Source organism: Pseudophryne corroboree, chromosome 9 (genome assembly GCF_028390025.1).
Source record: "Pseudophryne corroboree isolate aPseCor3 chromosome 9, aPseCor3.hap2, whole genome shotgun sequence".
Taxonomy (NCBI): domain Eukaryota; kingdom Metazoa; phylum Chordata; class Amphibia; order Anura; family Myobatrachidae; genus Pseudophryne; species Pseudophryne corroboree.
Window position 1 is genome coordinate 11,851,715 of NC_086452.1, and position 24,244 is coordinate 11,875,958.

The 24,244-nt window shown below is 49.0% G+C and overlaps 1 protein-coding gene across 3 annotated transcripts in view; it reads left to right on the forward strand.

The window, feature by feature from the left end:
* The window catches only part of TTLL7 (tubulin tyrosine ligase like 7), a 434,278-nt gene that overhangs the window by 126,389 nt on the left and 283,645 nt on the right, over positions 1 to 24,244 (forward strand). For all 3 annotated transcript variants that reach the window (XM_063938974.1, XM_063938973.1, XM_063938975.1), the window contains one exon: positions 5,378 to 5,536. In XM_063938974.1, the coding sequence (XP_063795044.1) occupies positions 5,378 to 5,536 (159 nt within the window). The remainder of the gene's footprint in view (positions 1 to 5,377; positions 5,537 to 24,244) is intronic.

A 24,244-nucleotide genomic window follows, 5' to 3' on the forward strand; every position in this document is an offset into this window, starting at 1 on the left:
AGTACTTGAGCTTACCCATGCTGCCTGTCCCTATATACACAACACCCAGCTACACAATCGTCCCTACAATGCCGCATGGGGCAGAAGCTAGACTCCATTTTATTCCAAAATGTCCAAGCCTCAAAACAATGCATATGTTCTGATTTTACAATTCCAAACAATCTAAATCACCTTTCACAATGTAATCCAACTTCCTAGAACCATCTCATAATTTCACATCCCAAACAACTTCAGTATCTCTATAACCAGAGCATATGAGTTATCACAAGACCAGACCACCAGGTACTCACAAGTATCAGCCTGCCATTGCTACCAGCACATATTCAAAAGTACTGCATGGTGGTATTTATGATTAACAAGATCCCAGCTACCATCACAGATTCCACAGGGCACCAACACAAACACCCAACAATCATACAACCAAGTTACAATATCCTATTTAAACCAGAAAGCAATCTATCTGTTTCCTTATCTAGCCATGTGAAGTTCAATACTTAGCCTTTGGGAAGGAATTCTGTCCTGGGGATGTAGCCGCCATGCTGCTTGATGCTAGCTTAGTTCTGAGTGAGAGAGTCAGCCCTGTGATCTCCAGTGGGTATATCATACCTGCATTCCAGCTGTGGGGGTGTGTCAACCACAAGAAGTGTGTGTCCCTCCCAGCATGTGAGCCAGCTGCATCAGTGGCCTTGGTTATGTAACACAATGGGTGATGACCAACACATTCCTGTCTAGTGAGAAGCTATTGTTTGGCGAATACAAACCCAGAATCCTGTCTGGGTTTTGTTCTATATTCATGATGTCCACTTTCAGTTGAGACAATGACATCTCAGCCCTCATTCTCCTGTATACAAATCCAGCCCCATTTGTAAACACAGGTGTTGGCCTTCCTCATTGAGTCTCAAAAGCTCAGTGTAATTACAGACTATTGTACTCCGTCTGCGGGAAAGATACTGATTTGGAGTACAATTGATCTTCAATTACTATTCCTGTGTTTACCTTATGCATGTGTAGGTATGAGGCCCTCTTAACATGCAAACTATTGTTTGGGGGATCCCTGAGGTCAAAGAGACATTTGAGACCTACTGATGCCTGTCTCCAACTGTTCAGATGCATGACTAAGTAAGGACAAATAAATAAATGGACATAACTTCTTATGTCCATAACTATTCGCACGAGCGATTAATCTGCTCCAAACCAACACCGGAATATTGCTATTTAAATACTCTTCCGATGGGTACCAAACACTGCTGTATGACCCCTGTTAGATCCTTCGCACAATACAAAGAGGGATTCCTCCGTTCAGGGACATTCTATATTAACCAAACTTTCAGAATCTATCAAAGGGACCATAATCTATAAACTACATTAATTGTGAACATTTGTAACGAATGAGTCGCACGCTACGATCACATAAACTCTACCGTAAATGCGCATACCGCGCCTGCGTGTGCACGCTATTGCGGGTATGCGCCTCCACGGGAGAGCGTACGCACGCGCAGCACGGACCAGTGTGCGGTGCAAATATGGCAGTGTGCATTGAGACATTTTTCTGACTTTGACACTCCCACTCCCAGTGCCGTTATTCTCTCCCACTCCCAGTGCCGTTATTCTCTCCCACTCCCAGTGCCGTTATTCTCTCCCACTCCCAGTGCTGTTATCCTCTCCCACTCCCAGTGCCGTTATTCTCTCCCACTCCCAGTGCCGTTATTCTCTCCCACTCCCAGTGCCGTTATTCTCTCCAACTCCCAGTGCCGTTATTCTCTCCAACTCCCAGTGCCGTTATTCTCTCCCACTCCCAGTGCCGTTATCCTCTCCCACTCCCAGTGCCGTTATTCTCTCCCACTCCCAGTGCTGTTATTCTCTCCCACTCCCAGTGCCGTTATTCTCTCCCACTCCCAGTGCCGTTATTCTCTCCCACTCCCAGTGCCGTTATTCTCTCCCACTCCCAGTGCCGTTATTCTCTCCCACTCCCAGTGCCGTTATTCTCTCCCACTCCCAGTGCCGTTATTCTCTCCCACTCCCAGTGCCGTTATTCTCTCCCACTCCCAGTGCTGTTATCCTCTCCCACTCCCAGTGCTGTTATCCTCTCTACCCCCTGGTGCCAGTATCCTCTCCCACTCCCAGTGCGGTTATTCTCTCCACCTCCTGCTGCCGTTATCCTCTCCATATCCCGGTGCTGTTATCCTCTCCACATCCCGGTGCCGTTATCTCGTCGCCCCAGTGCTGTTATCCTCTTCTTACCCCAGTGCCGTTATCCTCTCCACATCCCAGTGCCGTTATCCTCTCCACGTCCCAGTGCTGTTATCCTCTCCACGTCCCAGTGCTGTTATCCTCTTCTCGCCCCAATGCCGTTATCCTCTTCTCGCCCCAATGCCGTTATCCTCTCCATATCCCAGTGCTGTTATCCTCTTCACATCCCGGTGCTGTTATCCTCTCCATATCCCAGTGCTGTTATCCTCTCCATATCCCAGTGCTGTTATCCTCTCCATATCCCAGTGCTGTTATCCTCTCCATATCCCAGTGCTGTTATCCTCTCCATATCCCAGTGCTGTTATCCTCTCCATATCCCAGTGCTGTTATCCTCTCCATATCCCAGTGCTGTTATCCTCTCCACATCCCGGTGCTGTTATCCTCTCCATATCCCAGTGCTGTTATCCTCTCCATATCCCAGTGCTGTTATCCTCTTCATATCCCGGTGCTGTTATCCTCTCCACATCTTGGTGCTGTTATCCTCTCCATATCCCAGTGCTGTTATCCTCTCCATATCCCAGTGCTGTTATCCTCTCCATATCCCCGTGCTGTTATCCTCTCCATATCCCAGTGCTGTTATCCTCTCCATATCCCGGTGCTGTTATCATCTCCCAGCCCCAGTGCGTTATCTTCCCCACATCCTAGTTCTATCCTCTTCTCGCCCCAGTGCCGTTATCCTCTCCACTTCCCGATGCTGTTATCTTCTCCCAGTGCTATTATGATCTCCATGTCCTGGTTCTGTTGTCTTCTCCTCGCCCCAGTGTCTTTATCCTCTCCACGTCCCAGTGCCGTTATACTCTTCTCGCCTCAGTATCATTATATTCTTCTCGCCCCAGTGTTGTTATCCTCTCCACGCCCCGGTCCTGTTATCTTCTTTTCATTGCAGTGCTGTTATCCTCTCCCAGTCCCAGTGCTGTTATCCTCTCCCAGTCCCAGTGCTGTTATCCTCTTCCAGTCCCGGTGCTGTTATCCTCTCCCAGTCCCAGTGCTGTTATCCTCTCCCAGTCCCGGTGCTGTTATCCTCTTCCAGTCCCGGTGCTGTTATCCTCTCCCAGTCCCGGTGCTGTTATCCTCTTCCAGTCCCGGTGCTGTTATCCTCTTCCAGTCCCGGTGCTGTTATCCTCTTCCAGTCCCGGTGCTGTTATCCTCTCCCAGTCCCGGTGCTGTTATCCTCTTCCAGTCCCGGTGCTGTTATCCTCTCCCAGTCCCGGTGCTGTTATCCTCTCCCAGTCCTGGTGCTGTTATCCTCTTCCAGTCCCGGTGCTGTTATCCTCTTCCAGTCCCGGTGCTGTTATCCTCTTCCAGTCCCGGTGCTGTAATCCTCTTCCAGTCCCGGTGCTGTAATCCTCTTCCAGTCCCGGTGCTGTTATCCTCTCCCAGTCCCAGTGCTGTTATCCTCTTCCAGTCCCGGTGCTGTTATCCTCTTCCAGTCCCGGTGCTGTTATCCTCTTCTAGTCCCGGTGCTGTTATCCTCTTCCAGTCCTGGTGCTGTTATCCTCTTCCAGTCCTGGTGCTGTTATCCTCTTCCAGTCCTGGTGCTGTTATCCTCTTCCAGTCCCGGTGCTGTTATCCTCTTCCAGTCCCGGTGCTGTTATCCTCTTCCAGTCCCGGTGCTGTAATCCTCTTCCAGTCCCGGTGCTGTTATCCTCTTCCAGTCCCGGTGCTGTTATCCTCTCCCAGTCCCGGTGCTGTTATCCTCTTCCAGTCCCGGTGCTGTTATCCTCTTCCAGTCCCGGTGCTGTTATCCTCTTCTAGTCCCGGTGCTGTTATCCTCTTCCAGTCCTGGTGCTGTTATCCTCTTCCAGTCCTGGTGCTGTTATCCTCTTCCAGTCCTGGTGCTGTTATCCTCTTCCAGTCCTGGTGCTGTTATCCGCTCCACCTCCTGGTGCTGTTATCCTCTTCCAGTCCCGGTGCTGTTATCCTCTCCACCTCCTGGTGCTGTTATCCTCTCCACCACCTGGTGCCCTTATCCTCTCCCAGTCCCAGTGCCATTATCCTCTCCACCTCCCAGTGCCATTATCCTCTCCCAGTCCCAGTGCCGTTATCCTCTCCACCTCCCGGTGCGGTTATCCTCTCCACCTCCCGGTGCGGTTATCCTCTCCCAGTCCCAGTGCCATTATCCTCTCCCAGTCCCAGTGCCATTATCCTCTCCCAGTCCCAGTGCCATTATCCTCTCCACCTCCCGGTGCGGTTATCCTCTCCCAGTCCCAGTGCCATTATCCTCTCCCAGTCCCAGTGCCGTTATCCTCTCCCAGTCCCAGTGCCATTATCCTCTCCACCTCCCGGTGCGGTTATCCTCTCCACCTACCGGTGCGGTTATCCTCTCCTCGCCCCAGTGCTGTTATCCTCTCCATCTCCTGGAGTGGTTATCATCTCCTCGCCCCAGTGCTGTTATCCTGTCCTCGTCCCAGTGCTGTTATCCTCTCCACCTCCCGGTGCGGTTATCCTCTCCTCGCCCCAGTGCCGTTATCCTCTCCTCGCCCCAGTGCCGTTATCCTCTCCACCTCCCGGTGCGGTTATCCTCTCTTCGCCCCAGTGCGTTTATCCTCACCACCTCCCGGTGCGGTTATCCTCTCCACCTCCCGGTGCGGTTATCCTCTCCTCGCCCCAGTGCCGTTATCCTCTCCACCTCCCGGTGCGGTTATCCTCTCCTCGCCCCAGTGCGGTTATCCTCACCACCTCCCGGTGCGGTTATCCTCTCCCCCTCCTGGTGCGGTTATCCTCTCCTCGCCCCAGTGCCGTTATCCTCTCCTCGCCCCAGTGCCGTTATCCTCTCCACCTCCCGGTGCGGTTATCCTCTCCTCGCCCCAGGGCGGTTATCCTCACCACCTCCCGGTGCGGTTATCCTCTCCACCTCCCGGTGCGGTTATCCTCTCCTCGCCCCAGTGCCGTTATCCTCTCCACCTCCCGGTGCGGTTATCCTCTCCTCGCCCCAGTGCGGTTATCCTCTCCTATTCCGGTGTAATTATCCTCCCTGTGTACAGAAGGCATTGTCCTCTCCCTGTGTTTTTGTCTCTATATACCAGTGTCATTGTCACCTGTGACACAAAGCTTAGTGTATGTGATCTCTGCTGCACCGCACATGGTGCAGGCTCCTGGGATGTGACCGTTTCTCTTCCTTCCCCAGGAGTTGGTTGTGAAGACCCTGATAGTAGCGGAACCTCACGTGCTCCATGCATACCGGATGTGTCGGCCTGGACAACAGCCAGGCAGCAACAGCGTCTGCTTCGAAGTGTTAGGGTTTGACATAATTCTGGACAGGAAGCTGAAGCCCTGGCTGCTGGAGGTACGCTCAGCTCTTTCATTACTCATTTATATAGCTAATGTATGCTGGCCTGTCATCCAGACCGACGCTGACATTTCCCATAATCCCATTTATCAGGGCGACCCCATAGACACAGACAGTGTAATGGCCCCATGAATAATATCTGCTCACACTGAGGGGAAGCAATTTCCCAGCGCACACACTGGACATGGCAGTTTTATTTTTCTAGTGGATTTTATGACTATCTAGTATAATATTCATTGCGCTAACATATGGTATAGCGCAGTACAATTACGGAGAAAGATTGAACATTCAAATAATAAACTGTTAATAAACATACAGTAACAATATACTAGAATAAGATGTAACAGATGGGATTGTGGTCTCTAGAGCTTACACTCTTACGGGGATACAGGGATTGGAATGTTTCATACAGAGAATCTGCAGGATGTTTAGCGGTGCTGTGAGGACCGCCCATATACACTGTGCTGTGTGCCTGTAACACTTATTAACATTTAAACCTCTCGCTCATGTGATGCCTGGTATGGTTGTCTTGTGCTGGCCTAGGCGGTCCCATGCCCTCAACTTGAACCTTAGTGTTAGGGACCCACTAGATGAGGTCACCTGATTGCGGTTGGTGCGCTCATATTATTGGCCAAAATGATGCTAAGCTCTATATTAGATTACAGAGTGTATTATAACTATTCTGAGTAGCAGTGCTTAGTACTATAGAGTGTGCACCTGCATTTTTTCTGTTTTCTGTGTGGAACTACAAGTCTCAGTATGGTAGCACCATTTATTATATTTAGAATTAGGGTGTGCAGTTCATAGTCCCCGTTCCCCTCCATATTTGCTTAGATTTGTAGTCCGCATAAGAGCAATTCTAATAATACCGTGCAGTCGATTTTTCCATCTATAATTATTGGGAGTATGGGATATGGGGATGAGTGTGAGGTCACTATAATTATTGGGAGTATGGGATATGGGGATGAGTGTGAGGTCACTATAATTATTGGGAGTATGGGATATGGGGATGAGTGTGAGGTCACTATAATTATTGGGAGTATAGGATATGGGGATGAGTGAGAGGTCACTATAATTATTGGGGGTATAGGATATGGGGATGAGTGTGAGGTCACTATAATTATTGGGAGTATAGGATATGGGGATGAGTGAGGTCACTATAATTATTGGGAGTATATGATATGGGGATGAGTGTGAGGTCACTAATTATTGGGAGTATAGGATATGGGGATGAGTGAGGTCACTATAATTATTGGCAGTATAGGATATGGGGATGAGTGTGAGGTCACTATAATTATTGGGAGTATAGGATATGGGGATGAGTGAGGTCACTATAATTATTAGGAGTATGGGATATGGGGATAAGTGAGAGGTCACTATAATTATTGGTAGTATGGGATATGGGGATGAGTGTGAGGTCACTATAATTATTGGGAGTATGGAATATGGGGATGAGTGAGAGGTCACTATAATTATTGGGAGTATAAGATATGGGGATGAGTGAGAGGTCACTATAATTATTGGGAGTATGGGATATGGGGATGAGTGAGAGGTCACTATAATAATTGGGAGTATAGGATATGGGGATGAGTGTGAGGTCACTATAATTATTGGGAGTATAGGATATGTGGATGAGTGAGAGGTCACTATAATTATTGGGGATATAGGATATGTGGATGAGTGTGAGGTCACTATAATTATTGGGAGTATGGGATATGGGGATGAGTGTGAGGTCACTATAATTATTGGGAGTATAGGATATGGGGATGAGTGTGAGGTCACTATAATTATTGGGGGTATAGGATATGTGGATGAGTGTGAGGTCACTATAATTATTGGGAGTATGGGATATGGGGATGAGTGTGAGGTCACTATAATTATTGGGAGTATGGGATATGGGGATGAGTGTGAGGTCACTATAATTATTGGGAGTATGGGATATGGGGATGAGTGTGAGGTCACTATAATTAATGGGAGTATGGGATATGGGGATGAGTGTGAGGTCACTATAATTATTGGGAGTATAGGATATGGGGATGAGTGTGAGGTCACTAATTATTGGGAGTATAGGATATGGGGATGAGTGTGAGGTCACTAATTATTGGGAGTATAGGATATGGGGATGAGTGTAAGGTCACTATAATTATTGGGAGTATGGGATATGGGGATGAGTGTCAGGTCACTATAATTATTGGGAGTATGGGATATGGGGATGAGTGTGAGGTCACTATAATTATTGGGGGTATAGGATATGGGGATGCGTGTGAGGTCACTATAATTATTGGAAGTATGGAATATGGGGATGAGTGTGAGGTCACTATAATTATTGGGAGTATATGATATGAGGATGAGTGTGAGGTCACTATAATTATTGGGGGTATAGGATATGGGGATGAGTGAGGTCACTATAATTGGAGTACGGGATATGGGGATGAGTGTGAGGTTACTATAATTATTGGGAGTATAGGATATGGGGATGAGTGTGAGGTCACTATAATTATTGGGGGTATAGGATATGGGGATGAGTGAGGTCACTATAATTATTAGGAGTATGGGATATGGGGAAGAGTGTGAGGTCACTATAATTATTGGGAGTATAGGATATGGGCATGCGTGTGAGGTCACTATAATTATTGGGAGTATAGGATATGGGGATGAGTGTGAGGTCACTATAATTATTGAGGGTATAGGATATGGGGATGAGTGTGAGGTCACTAATTATTGGGGGTATAGGATATGGGGATGAGTGTGAGGTCACTATAATTATTGGGAGTATAGGATATGGGCATGCGTGTGAGGTCACTATAATTATTGGGAGTATAGGATATGGGGATGAGTGTGAGGTCACTATAATTATTGGGGGTATAGGATATGGGGATGAGTGTGAGGTCACTATAATTATTGGCAGTATAGGATATGGGGATGAGTGTGAGGTCACTATAATTATTGGGAGTATAGGATATGGGGATGAGTGTGAGGTCACTAATTATTGGGAGTATAGGATATGGGGATGAGTGTGAGGTCACTATAATTATTGGGGGTATAGAATATGGGGATGAGTGTGAGGTCACTATAATTATTGGCAGTATAGGATATGGGGATGAGTGTGAGGTCACTATAATTATTGGGAGTATGGGATATGGGGATGAGTGCGAGGTCACTATAATTATTGGGAGTATGGGATATGGGGATGAGTGCGAGGTCACTATAATTATTGGGAGTATGGGATATGGGGATGAGTGCGAGGTCACTATAATTATTGGGAGTATGGGATATGGGGATGAGTGCGAGGTCACTATAATTATTGGGAGTATGGGATATGGGGATGAGTGCGAGGTCACTATAATTATTGGGAGTATGGGATATGGGGATGAGTGTGAGGTCACTATAATTATTGGGAGTATAGGATATGGGGATGAGTGTGAGATCACTATAATTATTAGGAGTATAGGATATGGGGATGAGTGTAAGGTCACTATAATTATTGGAAGTATGGGATATGGGGATGAGTGCGAGGTCACTATAATTATTGGGAGTATGGGATATGGGGATGAGTGTGAGGTCACTATAATTTCTCTGACGTCCTAGTGGATGCTGGGTACTCCGTAAGGACCATGGGGAATAGACGGGCTCCGCAGGAGACTTGGCACTCTAAAAGAAAGATTAGGTACTATCTGGTGTGCACTGGCTCCTCCCTCTATGCCCCTCCTCCAGACCTCAGTTAGAATCTGTGCCCGGCTCGAGCTGGTTGCACACTAGGGGCTCTCCTGAGCTCTTAGTAAAGAAAGTATTTGTTAGGTTTTTTATTTTCAGTGAGATCTGCTGGCAACAGACTCACTGCTACGAGGGACTAAGGGGAGAGAAGCGAACCTACCTGCTTGCAGCTAGCTTGGGCTTCTAGGCTACTGGACACCATTAGCTCCAGAGGGATCGAACACAGTCCCAGCCTCGGTCGTCCGGTCCCGGACCCGCGCCGCCGTCCCCCTTGCAGAGCCAGAAGACGGAAGATTCCGAGGAGAAAATCGGCGGCTGAAGACTCCGGTCTTCATTAAGGTAGCGCACAGCACTGTAGCTGTGCGCCATTGCTCCCCATGCACACCACATACTCCGGTCACTGATGGGTGCAGGGCGCTGTGGGGGGGGGGGGTGTTGGGGGGGGGGGGGCGCCCTGGGCTGCAATTAGATTACCTTAAAAATGGCAAAAAACACATAATATAGTCTAATAAACTATATATGTGTAAAAATCCCCTGCCATAATATTAATAAAAGAGCAGGTGAAGTCCGCCGTGAAAGGGGCGGGGCTATCTCCCTCAGCACACTGGCGCCATTTTCTCTTCACAGTTCCGCTGGAAGACAGCTCCCCAGGCTCTCCCCTGCAGTTTCCAGGCTCAAAGGGTTAAAAAGAGAGGGGGGGGCACTAAATTTAGGCGCAAACTATACATGTTAAGCAGCTATAGGGAAAAATCACTTTCTGTAATAGTGTAAATCCCTAATTATATAGCGCTCTGGTGTGTGCTGGCATACTCTCTCTCTGTCTCCCCAAAGGACTTTGTGGGGTCCTGTCCTCAGTCAGAGCATTCCCTGTGTGTGTGCGGTGTGTCGGTACGGCTGTGTCGACATGTTTGATGAGGAGGCTTATGTGGAGGCGGAGCAGATGCCGATAAATGTGATGTCGACACCAGAGTGGATGGATATGTGGAAGGTATTAACCGACAGTGTCAACTCCTTACATAAAAGGCTGGATGACGTAACAGCCGTGGGACAGCCGGCTTCTCAGCCCGTGCCTGCCCAGGCGTCTCAAAGACCATCAGGGGCTCACAAACGCCCGCTACCTCAGATGGCAGATACAGATGTCGACACGGAGTCTGACTCCAGTGTCGACGAGGATAAGACATATACACAATCCACAAGGGGCATCCGTTGCATGATTACGGCAATGAAAAATGTGTTACACATTTCTGACATTAACCCAGGTACCACTAAAAAAGGGTATTATGTTTGGGGAGAAAAAGCAGCCAGTGTTTTTTCCCCCATCAGATGAGTTGAATGAAGTGTGTGAAGAAGCGTGGGGTTTCCCCGATAAGAAACTGGTAATTTCTAAAAAAAATTACTGATGGCGTACCCTTTCCCGCCAGAGGATAGGTCACGTTGGGAGATATCTCCTAGGGTGGATAAGGCGCTCACACGCTTGTCAAAAAAGGTGGCACTGCCGTCTCAGGATACGGCCGCCTTGAAGGAACCTGCTGATAGAAAGCAGGAGGCTATCCTGAAGTCTGTATATACACACTCAGGTACTATACTAAGACCTGCAATTGCTTCAGCATGGATGTGTAGTGCTGCAGCAGCGTGGTCTGATACCCTGTCAGATAATATTGATACCCTCGACAGGGATACTATATTGCTAACCATAGAGCATATTAAAGACGTCGTCTTATATATGAGGGATGCACAGAGGGATATTTGCCGGCTGGCATCTAGAATTAATGCAATGTCCATTTCTGCCAGGAGGGTATTATGGACCCGGCAGTGGACAGGTGATGCTGATTCTAAAAGGCACATGGAGGTTTTGCCTTATAAGGGTGAGGAATTGTTTGGGGATGGTCTCTCGGACCTTCTATCCACAGCAACAGCTGGGAAATCGATATTTTTACCTCAGGCTCCCTCACAACCTAAGAAAGCACCGTACTATCAGGTACAGTCCTTTCGGCCTCAGAAAGGCAAGCGGATCAAAGGTGCTTCCTTTCTGCCCAGAGGCAGGGGGAGAGGGAAAAGCTGCACCAGACAGCCAGTTCCCAGGAACAAAAATCCTCCCCTGCTTCTACTGAGTCCACCGCATGACGCTGGGGCTCCACAGACAGGTGCGGTAGGGGCGCGTCTCCGGAACTTCAGCGACCAGTGGGTTCGCTCACAGGTGGATCTCTGGGTTCTACAAGTGGTATCGCAGGGCTACAAGCTGGAATTCGAGGCGTCTCCCCCTCGCCGTTACCTCAAATCAGCCTTGCTAACTACTCCCCTGGACAGGGAGGTAGTACTGGCGGCAATTCACAAGCTGTACCTCCAGCAGGTGATAATAAAAGTTCCCCTCCTTCAACAGGGACGGGGTTACTATTCCACAATGTTTGTGGTACCGAAACCAGACGGTTCGTGAGACCCATTCTAAATTTGAAATCCTTGAACACTTATATAAGGAAGTTCGAGTTCAAAATGGAATCGCTCAGGGCGGTTATTGCAAGCCTGGAAGAGGGGGATTACATGGTATCACTGGACATCATGGATGCTTACCTGCATGTCCCCATTTACCCACCTCACCAGGAGTACCTCAAGGTTGTGGTACAGAACTGCCATTACCAATTCCAGACGTTGCCGTTTGGTCTGTCCACGGCACCGAGGGTGTGTTCCAAGGTAATGGCCAAAAATGATGATATTCCTTCGAAAGAAGGGAGTTATAATTATCCCGTACTTGGACGATCTCCTTATAAAGGGGAGGTCCAAGGAGCAGTCGTTGATCGGAGTAGCACTGTCTCAGGAAGTGCTACCACAGCACGGCTGGATTCTGAATATCCCAAAGTCGCAGCTGGTTCCTGCGACGCGTCTGCTGATATTGGGCATGTTTCTGGACACAGAACATAAGAAGGTGTTTCTCCCGGAGGAGAAGGCCAAGGAGTTGTCATCTCGGGTCAGAGACCTCCTAAAAACTAAAACAGGTGTCGGTGCATCATTGCACGCGAGTCCGGGAAAAGGTGGTAGCTTCTTACGAAGCAATTCCCTTCGGCAGGTTCCATGCAAGGGACTTTTCAGTGGGACCTGTTAGACAAGTGAGGATTGCATCTTCAGATGCATCTGCTGATCACCCTGTCCCCGGGGCCAGGGTGTCTTTGCTGTGGTGGCTGCAGAGTGCTCATCTTCTCGACGGCCGCAGATTCGGCATTCAGGACTGGGTCCTGGTGACCACGGATGCAAGCCTCCGAGGTTGGGGAGCAGTCACTCAGGGAAGAAATTTCCAAGGACAATGGTCGAATCAGGAGACTTCCCTACATAAATATTCTGGACCTAAGGGCCAGTTACAATGCCATAAGGCAAGCAGAACCACTGCTTCAAAACCAGCCGGTGCTGATTCAGTCAGACAACACCACGGCTGTCGCCCATGTAAACCGACAAGGCGGCACAAGAAGCAGGATGACTTTGGCAGAAGCCACAAGGATTCTCCGATGGGCGGAGTATCACGTGCTAACACTGTCAGCAGTGTTCATTCCGGGTGTGGAAAACTAGGAAGCAGACTTCCTCAGCAGGCACGACCTCCACTCGGGAGAGTGGGGACTTCATCTAGAAGTTTTCACGCAGATTGTGAACCGTTGGGAACGGCCACAGGTGGACATGATGGCGTCCCGCCTCAACAAAAAGCTACAAAAGTATTGCGCCAGGTCAAGAGACCCTCAGGCGATAGCTGCGGACGCACTAGTGACACCGTGGGTGTACCAGTAGGTTTATGTGTTCCCTCCTCTTCCTCTCATACCCAAGGTACTGAGGATAGTAAGTAAGAGAGGAGTAAGAACTATACTCGTAGTTCCGGATTGGCCAGGTAGAACTTGGTACCCAGAACTACAAGAAATGATCTCGGAGGACCCATGGCCTCTGTGTCTCAGATGGACCTGTTACTGCAGGGGCCCTGTCTGTTCCAAGACTTACCGCGGCTGCGTTTGAAGGCTTGGTGGTTGAACGCAGGATCCTAACGGAAAAGGGCGTTCCAGATGAAATAATTCTTACGCTATTAAAGGCTAGGAAAGACGCTGCCTGAAGTTCAGACGTTGTTAAGGGAGTGCTGCATATTCAGCCCCTTTTGTGCCTCCAGTGGCACCTTGGGATCTCAACGTAGTGTTGGTTTTCCTAAAATCACATTGTTTGAGCCACTTCAGAACGTGGAGTTGAAGTATCTCACGTGGAAAGTGGTCATATATATATATATATATATATATATATATATTTCTCTAACGTCCTAAGTGGATGCTGGGACTCCGTAAGGACCATGGGGAATAGCGGCTCCGCAGGAGACTGGGCACAAAAGTAAAAGCTTGAACTAGCTGGTGTGCACTGGCTCCTCCCCCTATGACCCTCCTCCAAGCCTCAGTTAGATTTTTGTGCCCGAACGAGAAGGGTGCATGCTAGGTGGCTCTCCTGAGCTGCTTAGAGTAAAAGTTTATTTTAGGTTTTTTATTTTCAGTGAGTCCTGCTGGCAACAGGCTCACTGCATCGTGGGACTAAGGGGAGAAGAAACGAACTCACCTGCATGCAGAGTGGATTGGGTTTCTTAGGCTACTGGACATTAGCTCCAGAGGGACGATCACAGGTTCAGCCTGGATGGGTCCCGGAGCCGCGCCGCCGGCCCCCTTACAGAGCCAGAAGAACGAAGAGGTCCGGTGAAATCGGCGGCAGAAGACGTTCCTGTCTTCAACTAAGGTAGCGCACAGCACTGCAGCTGTGCGCCATTGCTCTCAGCACACTTCACACTCCGGTCACTGAGGGTGCAGGGCGCTGGGGGGGAGCGCCCTGAGACGCAATAAAAACAGAAATACCTTAGGATGGCAAAAGAAATACATCACATATAGCACATATAGCTCCAGAAAAAAGCGGGAGATAAGGCCGTCGTGAAGGGGCGGAGCCTATCTCCTCAGCACACAAGCGCCATTTTCCCTCACAGTTCCGCTGGAAGGACGGCTCCCTGACTCTCCCCTGCAGTCCCTACAGAATCAGGGTAAAAACGAGAGAGGGGGGGCACTATTGGCAGCTAAATTATAAACAGCAGCTATAAAAGGGAGTAACACTTATATAAGGTTATCCCTATATATATATATATAGCGCTCTGGTGTGTGCTGGCAAACTCTCCCTCTGTCTCCCCAAAGGGCTAGTGGGGTCCTGTCCTCTATCAGAGCTTTCCCTGTGTGTGTGCTGGGTGTCGGTACGATTGTGTCGACATGTATGAGGAGGAAAATGATGTGGAAGCAGAGCAATTGCCTGTATTAGTGATGTCACCCCCTAGGGAGTCGACACCTGACTGGATGGTTGTATTTAAAGAACTACGTGACAATGTCAGCACTTTACAAAAAACTGTTGACGACATGAGACAGCCGACAAATCAATTAGTGCCTGTCCAGGCGTCTCAGACACCGTCAGGGGCGATAAAACGCCCGTTACCTCAGTGGGTCGACACAGACCCAGACACGGATACTGAGTCCAGTGTCGACGGTGAGGAGACAAACGTAATGTCCAGTAGGGCCACACGTTACATGATCACGGCAATGAAGGAGGCATTGAACATTTCTGACACTACAAGTACCACAAAGAAGGGTATTATGTGGGGAGTGAAAAAACTACCAGTAGCTTTTCCTGAGTCGGATGAATTAAATGAGGTGTGTGATAAAGCGTGGGTTTCCCCCGATAAAAAAGTGCTAATTTCTAATAAATTATTGGCACTATACCCTTTCCCGCCAGAGGTTAGGGCGCGTTGGGAAACACCCCCTAGAGTAGATAAAGCGCTCACACGTTTATCTAAACAAGTAGCGATACCGTCTCCTGATACGGCCGCCCTCAAAGAACCAGCGGATAGAAGGCTGGAAAATATCCTGAAGGGTACGTACACACATACTGGTGTTATACTGCGACCAGCAATCGCATCAGCCTGGATGTGCAGTGCTGGAGTGGCGTGGTCGGATTCCCTGACTGAAAATATTGATACCCTGGATAGGGACAGTATATTACTAACTATAGAGCATTTGAAGGATGCATTACTATATATGCGTGATGCACAGAGGGATATTTGCACCCTGGCATCAAGAGTGAGTGCTATGTCCATTTCTGCCAGAAGAGCGTTATGGATGCGACAGTGGTCAGGGGATGCGGATTCCAAACGACATATGGAAGTATTGCCGTTTAAAGGGGAGGAGTTATTTGGGGCCGGTCTATCGGACCTGGTGGCCACGGCAACGGCCGGAAAGTCCACCTTTTTACCCCAGGTCACCTCTCAGCAAAAAAAAAAAAAAAAAAAGACACCGTCTTTTCAAACTCAGTCCTTTCGTTCCCATAAGTACAGGCGGGCAAAAGGCCACTCATTTCTGCCCCGGGGCAGAGGAAGAGGAAAAAGACTGCACCAGGCAGCCTCTTCCCAGAAGCAGAAGCCCTCCTCTGCTTCTGCCAAGTCTTCAGCATGACGCTGGGGCTTTACAAGCGGACTCGGACACGGTGTGGGCCCGTCTCAAAAATTTCAACGCGCAGTGGGCTCACTCGCAAGTGGACCCCTGGATTCTGCAGGTAGTATCACGGGTACAAACTGGAATTCGAGACGTCTCCCCCTCGCCGGTTCCTGAAGTCTGCTCTACCAAAGTCTCCCTCCGACAGGGAGGCAGTTTTGGAAGCCATTCACAAGCTGTATTCCCAGCAGGTGATAATCAAGGTACCTCTCCTACAACAGGGAAAGGGGTATTATTCCACGCTGTTTGTGGTACCGAAGCCGGACGGCTCGGTGAGACCAATTTTAAATCTAAAATCCTTGAACACTTACATAAAGAGGTTCAAATTCAAGATGGAGTCACTCAGAGCAGTGATAGCAAACCTGGAAGAAGGGGACTATATGGTGTCTCTGGACATCAAAGATGCTTATCTCCACGTCCCAATCTACCCTTCTCACCAAGGGTACCTCAGGTTTGTAGTACAAAACTGTCATTATCAGTTTCAGACGCTGCCGTTTGGATTGTCCACGGCACCTCGGGTCTTTACCAAGGTAATGGCCGAAATGATGATTCTTCTTCGAAGAAAAGGCGTTTTAATTATCCCTTACTTGGACGATCTCCTGATAAGGGCAAGGTCCAGGGAACAGTTAGAAGTCGGAGTAGCACTATCTCAGTTAGTGTTACGTCAGCACGGGTGGATTCTAAATATTCCAAAATCGCAGCTGATTCCAACGACACGTCTCCTGTTCCTAGGAATGATTCTGGACACAGTCCAGAAAAAGGTGTTTCTCCCAGAGGAGAAGGCCAGGGAGTTATCCGAGCTAGTCAGGAATCTCCTAAAACCAGGCCAGGTGTCAGTGCATCAGTGCACGAGGGTCCTGGGAAAAATGGTGGCTTCTTACGAAGCGATTCCATTCGGAAGATTCCATGCAAGAACGTTTCAGTGGGATCTTCTGGACAAATGGTCCGGATCGCATCTTCAGATGCATCAGCGGATAACCCTGTCGCCAAGGACAAGGGTGTGGTGGCTGCAGAGTGCTCATCTACTAGAGGGCCGCAGATTCGGCATTCAGGATTGGATCCTGGTGACCACAGATGCCAGCCTGAGAGGCTGGGGAGCAGTCACACAGGGACAAAATTTCCAGGGCTTGTGGTCAAGCATGGAAACATCTCTTCATATATACATTCTGGAACTAAGGGCCATTTACAATGCCCTAAGTCAAGCAAAACCCCTGCTTCAGGGTCAGGCGGTATTGATCCAATCGGACAACATCACGTCAGTCACCCACGTAAACAGACAGGGCGGCACGAGAAGCAGGAGGGCAATGGCAGAAGCTGCAAGGATTCTTCGCTGGGCGGAGAATCATGTGATAGCACTGTCAGCAGTGTTCATTCCGGGAGTGGACAACTGGGAAGCGGACTTCCTCAGCAGACACGACCTTCACCCGGGGGAGTGGGGACTTCATCCAGAAGTCTTCCAAGAGATGGTAAACCGTTGGGAAAAACCAAAGGTGGACATGATGGCGTCCCGTCTCAACAAAAAACTAGACAGATATTGCGCCAGGTCAAGGGACCCTCAGGCAATAGCGGTGGACGCTCTGGTAACACCATGGGTGTACCAGTCAGTGTATGTGTTCCCTCCTCTGCCTCTCATACCAAAAGTACTGAGAATCATAAAAAGGAGAGGAGTAAGAACTATACTCGTGGTTCCGGATTGGCCAAGAAGGACTTGGTACCCGGAACTTCAAGAGATGCTCACGGAGGACCCGTGGCCTCTACCTCTAAGAAAGGACCTGCTCCAGCAGGGACCTTGTCTGTTCCAAGACTTACCGCGGCTGCGTTTGACGGCATGGCGGTTGAACGCCGGATCCTGAAGGAAAAAGGCATTCCAGAAGAAGTCATCCCTACCCTGATAAAGGCCAGGAAGGATGTAACCGCGAAACATTATCACCGCATTTGGCGAAAATATGTTGCGTGGTGTGAGGCCAAAGAGGCCCCTACAGAGGAATTTCAACTGGGTCGCTTCCTACATTTCCTGCAAACAGGACTGTCTATGGGCCTAAAATTAGGGTCCATTAAGGTTCAAATTTCGGCCCTGTCGATTTTCTTCCAAAAAGAACTGGCTTCAGTGCCTGAAGTCCAGACGTTTGTCAAAGGGGTACTGCATATACAGCCTCCTTTTGTGCCCCCGGTGGCACCTTGGGATCTCAATGTGGTTTTGGGGTTCATAAAATCACATTGGTTTGAACCACTCACCACTGTGGAATTAAAATATCTCACATGGAAGGTGGTAATGCTGTTAGCCCTGGCTTCAGCCAGGCGTGTCTCAGAATTGGCGGCTTTATCTTATAAAAGCCCTTACCTGATTTTTCACACGGATAGGGCAGAATTGAGGACTCGTCCTCAATTTCTCCCAAAGGTGGTTTCAGCGTTTCACGTGAACCAGCCTATTGTGGTGCCTGTGGCTACTAGGGACTTGGAGGACTCCAAGTTACTGGACGTAGTCAGGGCCCTGAAAATATATATTTCCAGGACGGCTGGAGTTAGGAAATCTGACTCGCTGTTTATCTTGTATGCACCCAACAAGCTGGGTGCTCCTGCTTCTAAGCAGACGATTGCTCGTTGGATTTGTAGTACAATTCAGCTTGCACATTCTGTGGCAGGCCTGCCACAGCCAAAATCTGTAAAAGCCCATTCCACAAGGAAGGTGGGCTCATCTTGGGCGGCTGCCCGAGGGGTCTCGGCTTTACAACTTTGCCGAGCAGCTACTTGGTCAGGGGCAAACACGTTTGCTAAATTCTACAAATTTGATACCCTGGCTGAGGAGGACCTGGAGTTCTCTCATTCGGTGCTGCAGAGTTATCCGCACTCTCCCGCCCGTTTGGGAGCTTTGGTATAATCCCCATGGTCCTTACGGAGTCCCAGCATCCACTTAGGACGTTAGAGAAAATAAGAATTTACTTACCGATAATTCTATTTCTCATAGTCCGTAGTGGATGCTGGGCGCCCATCCCAAGTGCGGATTGTCTGCAATACTTGTATATAGTTATTGTTACAAAATTCGGGTTATTATTGTTGTGAGCCATCTTTTCAGAGGCTCCTTCGTTTATCATACTGTTAACTGGGTTCAGATCACAGGTTGTACGGTGTGATTGGTGTGGCTGGTATGAGTCTTACCCGGGATTCAATATCCTTCCTTATTATGTACGCTCGTCCGGGCACAGTATCCTAACTGAGGCTTGGAGGAGGGTCATAGGGGGAGGAGCCAGTGCACACCAGCTAGTTCAAGCTTTTACTTTTGTGCCCAGTCTCCTGCGGAGCCGCTATTCCCCATGGTCCTTACGGAGTCCCAGCATCCACTACGGACTATGAGAAATAGAATTATCGGTAAGTAAATTCTTATTATATATATATATATATATATATTTGGCCTTGGCTTCGGCTAGGCGTGTGTCAGAAGTGGCGGCTTTGTCATGTGAAAAGCCCTTATCTGATCTTCCATATGGACAGGGCAGAATTGGGTACTCGTCCCAAATTTCTCCCTAAGGTGGTATCAGCGTGTCATTTGAACCAACCTTTTGTAGTGCCTGCGGCTACTCGGGATTTGGAGGCCTCCAAGTTGCTGGATGTAGTCCGGGCCCTGAAAATTTATGTTTCGCTGTTATCCTGCATGCACCCAACAAACTGGGTGCTCCTGCTTCTAAGCAGACTATTGCTCGCTGGATCTGTAGCACGATTCAACTTGCACATTCTGCGGCTGGACTGCCGCATCCTAAATCAGTAAAAGCCCATTCCACGAGGAAGGGGGCTCTTCTTGGGCGGCTGCCCAAGGGGTCTCGGCATAACAACTTTGCCGAGCTGCTACCTGGTCGGGGTCAAACACGTTTGCAAAATTCTACAAGTTTGATACCCTGGCTGAGGAGAACCTTGAGTTTGCTCATTCGGTGCTGCAGAGTCATCCGCACTCTCCCGCCCGTTTGGGAGCTTTGGTATAATCCCCATGGTCCTTACGGAGTACCCAGCATCCACTAGGACGTCAGAGAAAATAAGAATTTACTCACCGGTAATTCTATTTCTCGTAGTCCGTAGTGGATGCTGGGAGCCCGTCCCAAGTGCGGACTGTCTGCAATACGTGTATATAGTTATTGCTTAACTAAAGGGTTTTGTTATGAGCCATCTGTTCATGAGGCTCATTTGTTGTTCATACTGTTAACTGGGTATAGTTATCACGAGTTGTATGGTGTGATTGGTGTGGCTGGTATGAGTCTTACCCGGGATTCCAAATCCTTTCCTTATAGTGTCAGCTCTTCTGGGCACAGTTTCCCTAACTGAGGTCTGGAGGAGGGGCATAGAGGGAGGAGCCAGTGCACACCAGATAGTACCTAATCTTTCTTTTAGAGTGCCCAGTCTCCTGCGGAGCCCGTCTATTCCCCATGGTCCTTACGGAGTACCCAGCATCCACTACGGACTACGAGAAATAGAATTACCGGTGAGTAAATTCTTATTTATTGGGGGTATAGGATATGGGGATGAGTGAGGTCACTATAATTATTAGGAGTATGGGATATGGGGATGAGTGTGAGGTCACTATAATTATTGGGAGTATAGGATATGGAGATGATTGAGAGGTCACTATAATTATTGGCAGTATAGGATTTGGGGATGAGTGTGAGGTCACTATAATTATTGGCAGTATAGGATATGGGGATGTGTGTGAGGTCACTATAATTATTGGGAGTATAGGATATGGGGATGAGTGTGAGGTCACTATAATTATTGGCAGTATAGGATATGGGGATGAGTGTGAGGACACTATAATTATTGGGAGTATGGGATATGGGGATGAGTGAGGTCACTATAATTATTTGGAGTATAGAATTTGGGGATTCTTGTGAGGTCACTATAATAATTGGAAGTATAGGGTTTGGAGATGCGTGTGATGTCACTATAATTTCTCTTGCGTCCTAGAGGATGCTGGGGACTCCATAAGGACAATGGGGTATAGACGGGCTCCGCAGGAGACATGGGCACTATAAAGAACTTTTAGTATGGGTGTGCACTGGCTCCTCCCTCTATGCCCCTCCTCCAGACCTCAGTTAGATTCTGTGCCCAGAGGAGATAGGGTGCACTACAGGGGAGCTCTACTGAGTTTCTCTGAATAAAGAGTTTTGTTAGGTTTTTTATTTTCAGGGAGCACTCCTGGCAACAGGCTCCCTGCATCGTGGGACTGAGGGGAGAGAAGCAGACCTACTTGAATGATAGGCTCTGCTTCTTAGGCTACTGGACACCATTAGCTCCAGAGGGAGTCGGAAACGCAGGTAACCCCCTGCCGTTCGTCTCAGAGCCGCGCCGCCGTCCTCCTTGCAGAGCCGGAAGATAGAAGCCGGGTGAGTATAAGAAGAAAGAAGACTTCAAAGGCGGCAGAAGACTTCAGATCTTCAATGAGGTAACGCGCAGCCATTGCTCCCACGCTACACACACACTACAGGCACTGATGGGTGCAGGGCGCAGGGGGGGCGCCCTGGGCAGCAATAAACCTCTAGGACTGGCTAAATGAGATATATAGGCTACAGTAGCAGTATATACTTTAATACCCCACCAGTATAAATAAAATTGAGCGGGACCGAAGCCCGCCGCTGAGGGGGTGGGGCTTGATCTCATAGCACTAACCAGCACCATTTTGTCCACAGCACACTGCAGAAGCTGGCTCCCCGGACTCTCCCCTGCTGAACACGGTGACAGAGGGCTAAAAAAGAGGGAGGGGGGGCACTTTTGTAAGGCGCAGTGAGTGTATAGATTTATCTATATCAGTATATAAAAGCGCTTTGTGTCTGGGAATTTTATTTCCTGGGTCATATAGCGCTGGGGTGTGTGCTGGCATACTCTCTCTCTGTCTCTCCAAAGGGCCTTATTGGGGGAATTGTCTCCATATTAATATATACAATCCCTGTGTGTGTGGGGGTGTCGGTACGCGTGTCGGCATGTCTGAAATGGAAGGCTCTTCTAGAGAGGAGGTGGAGCAGATGATTGGGGGGTCTCAGTCGGCAACACCGGCACCGGATTGGTTGGACATGTGGAACGTTTTTAATGCGAATGTTACCTTGTTGCATCAGAGATTGGACACAGCAGAGTACAGAGAAGAGGGCCCTTCAGGGTCTCAAAAGCGTCCCCTATCCCAGATAGCTGACACTGATACCGACACGGATACTGACTCCAGTGTCGACTATGATGATGCGAGGTTACACCCAAGGGTGGCCAAAAGTATTCATTATATGATTATTGCAATAAAAGATGTTTTGCATATCACTGATGACCCCACTGTCCCTGACACGAGGGTACACATGTTTAAGGAAAAGAAACCTGAGGTAACATTTCCCCCATCTTATGAGCCGAACGCTGTATTTGAAAAAGCTTGGAAAACTCCAGACAAAAAGCTGCAGATTCCCAAGAGAATTCTTATGGCGAATCCTTTCCCTGCGCAGAACAGGGTAAGGTGAGAATCCTCGCCCAGGGTAGACAAGGCGTTGACGCGCTTATCCAAGAAGGTGGCGCTACCGTCCCCTGACACGGCAGCTCTCAAAGATCCTGCTGATCGCAGACAGGAAACAACTTTGAAATCAATTTATACACATACTGGTGCTTTACTCAGACCGGCTATAGCATCGGCTTTGGTCTGTAGCGCGGTAGCTGCTTGGACAGATACCTTGTCAGCTGATATTGATACCCTAGATAGGGATACCATTTTGTTGACCTTGGGTCACATCAAAGACGCAGTCTTATATATGAGAGACGCTCAAAGAGACGTCGGACTGCTAGGTTCAAGGGCCAACGCCATGGTGGTCTTAGCTAGGCGGGCTCTGTGGACCCGCCAATGGACGGGTGATGCCGACTCAAAGAAGCATATGGAAGTTTTACCTTACAAGGGTGAGGTTTTGTTTGAGGAAGGTCTCGAGGACCTAGTTTCCACAGCTACTGCGGGTAAATCCACTTTTTTGCCTTATGTTCCCCCACAGCAAAAGAAAACTCCACAATATCAGATGCAGTCCTTTTGGTCGCATAAGTCCAGAAGAGGTCGGGGCTCTTCCTTCCTTGGCAGAGGTAAGGGCAGAGGAAAAAGAACGCCTGCTACGGCTAGTTCCCAGGAGCAGAAGTCCTCCCCGGCTTCTACTAAATCCACCACATGCCGCTGGGGCTCCACTGAAGGAGTCCGCATCGGTGGGGGCACGTCTTCGACTCTTCAGCCAGGTCTGGGTTCTGTCAGACGTGGATCCTTGGGCGATGGAAATTGTTTCCCAAGGCTACAAACTGGAATTCGAAGAGGTGCCCCCCTCGACGATTTTTCAAGTTGGCCTTGCCAGCTTCTCCCCCAGAGAGGGAAGTAGTGTTAGCTGCAATTCAAAAGCTGTGTCAACAGCAAGTGATTATCAAGGTTCCCCTGGCCCAACAGGGGAAAGGGTACTATTCAACCCTGTTCGTGGTCCCAAAGCCGGATGGTTCGGTCAGACCCATTTTAAATCTAAAATCCCTAAACCTGTACTTGAAAAAGTTCAAATTCAAGACGGAATCACTCGGGCTGTGATATCCAGGCCGAAAGGGGGGGATTTTATGGTGTCACTGGACGTAAAGGATGCATACCTTCATGTCCCCATATATCCTCCTCATCAGGAGTATCTGAGATTCGCTGTACAGGACGGTCATTACCAGTTTCAGACGTTGCCGTTTGGGCTTTCCACGGCACCGAGGATTTTCACCAAGGTGATCGCGGAGATGATGGTGCTCCTGCGCAGGCAGGGTGTCACAATTATCTCATACTTGGACGATCTCCTGATAAAGGCGAGATCGAGAGAGCAATTGCTGAAGAGCGTGTCGCTCTCCCTGAGAGTGCTACAACAGCACGGTTGGATTCTCAATCTGCCAAAGTCGCAATTGATTCCAACGACTGGACTATCATTCCTAGGCATGATTCTGGACACGAAACAGAAGAGGGTTTTTCTCCCAATGGAAAAAGCCCAGGACCTCCAGAACATGGTCAGAGACCTGCTAAAACCAAAAAGAGTGTCGGTTCATCAATGCACTCGAGTTCTGGGGAAAATGGTGGTAGCTTACGAGGCCATCCCCTTCGGCAGGTTCCATGCGAGGACTTTTCAGTGGGACCTTCTGGACAAGTGGTCAGGGTCCCATCTACAAATACATCAAAAGATAAGCCTGTCCCCCAGGGCCATGGTGTCTCTCCTGTGGTGGCTAGAGGGTCGCAGGGTCAGCATTCAAGACTGGGTTCTGGTGACCACGGACGCGAGCCTCCGAGGATGGGGAGCAGTCACACAAGGAAGAAATTTTCAGGGACTATGGTCAAGCCAGGAGGCTTGTCCACACATCAACGTGCTGGAATTGAGGACCATATACAACAGGCTACGACAAGCGGAGAATCTTCTTCGCGACCTACCGGTGCTGATTCAATCAGACAACGTCACAGCCGTGGCTCATG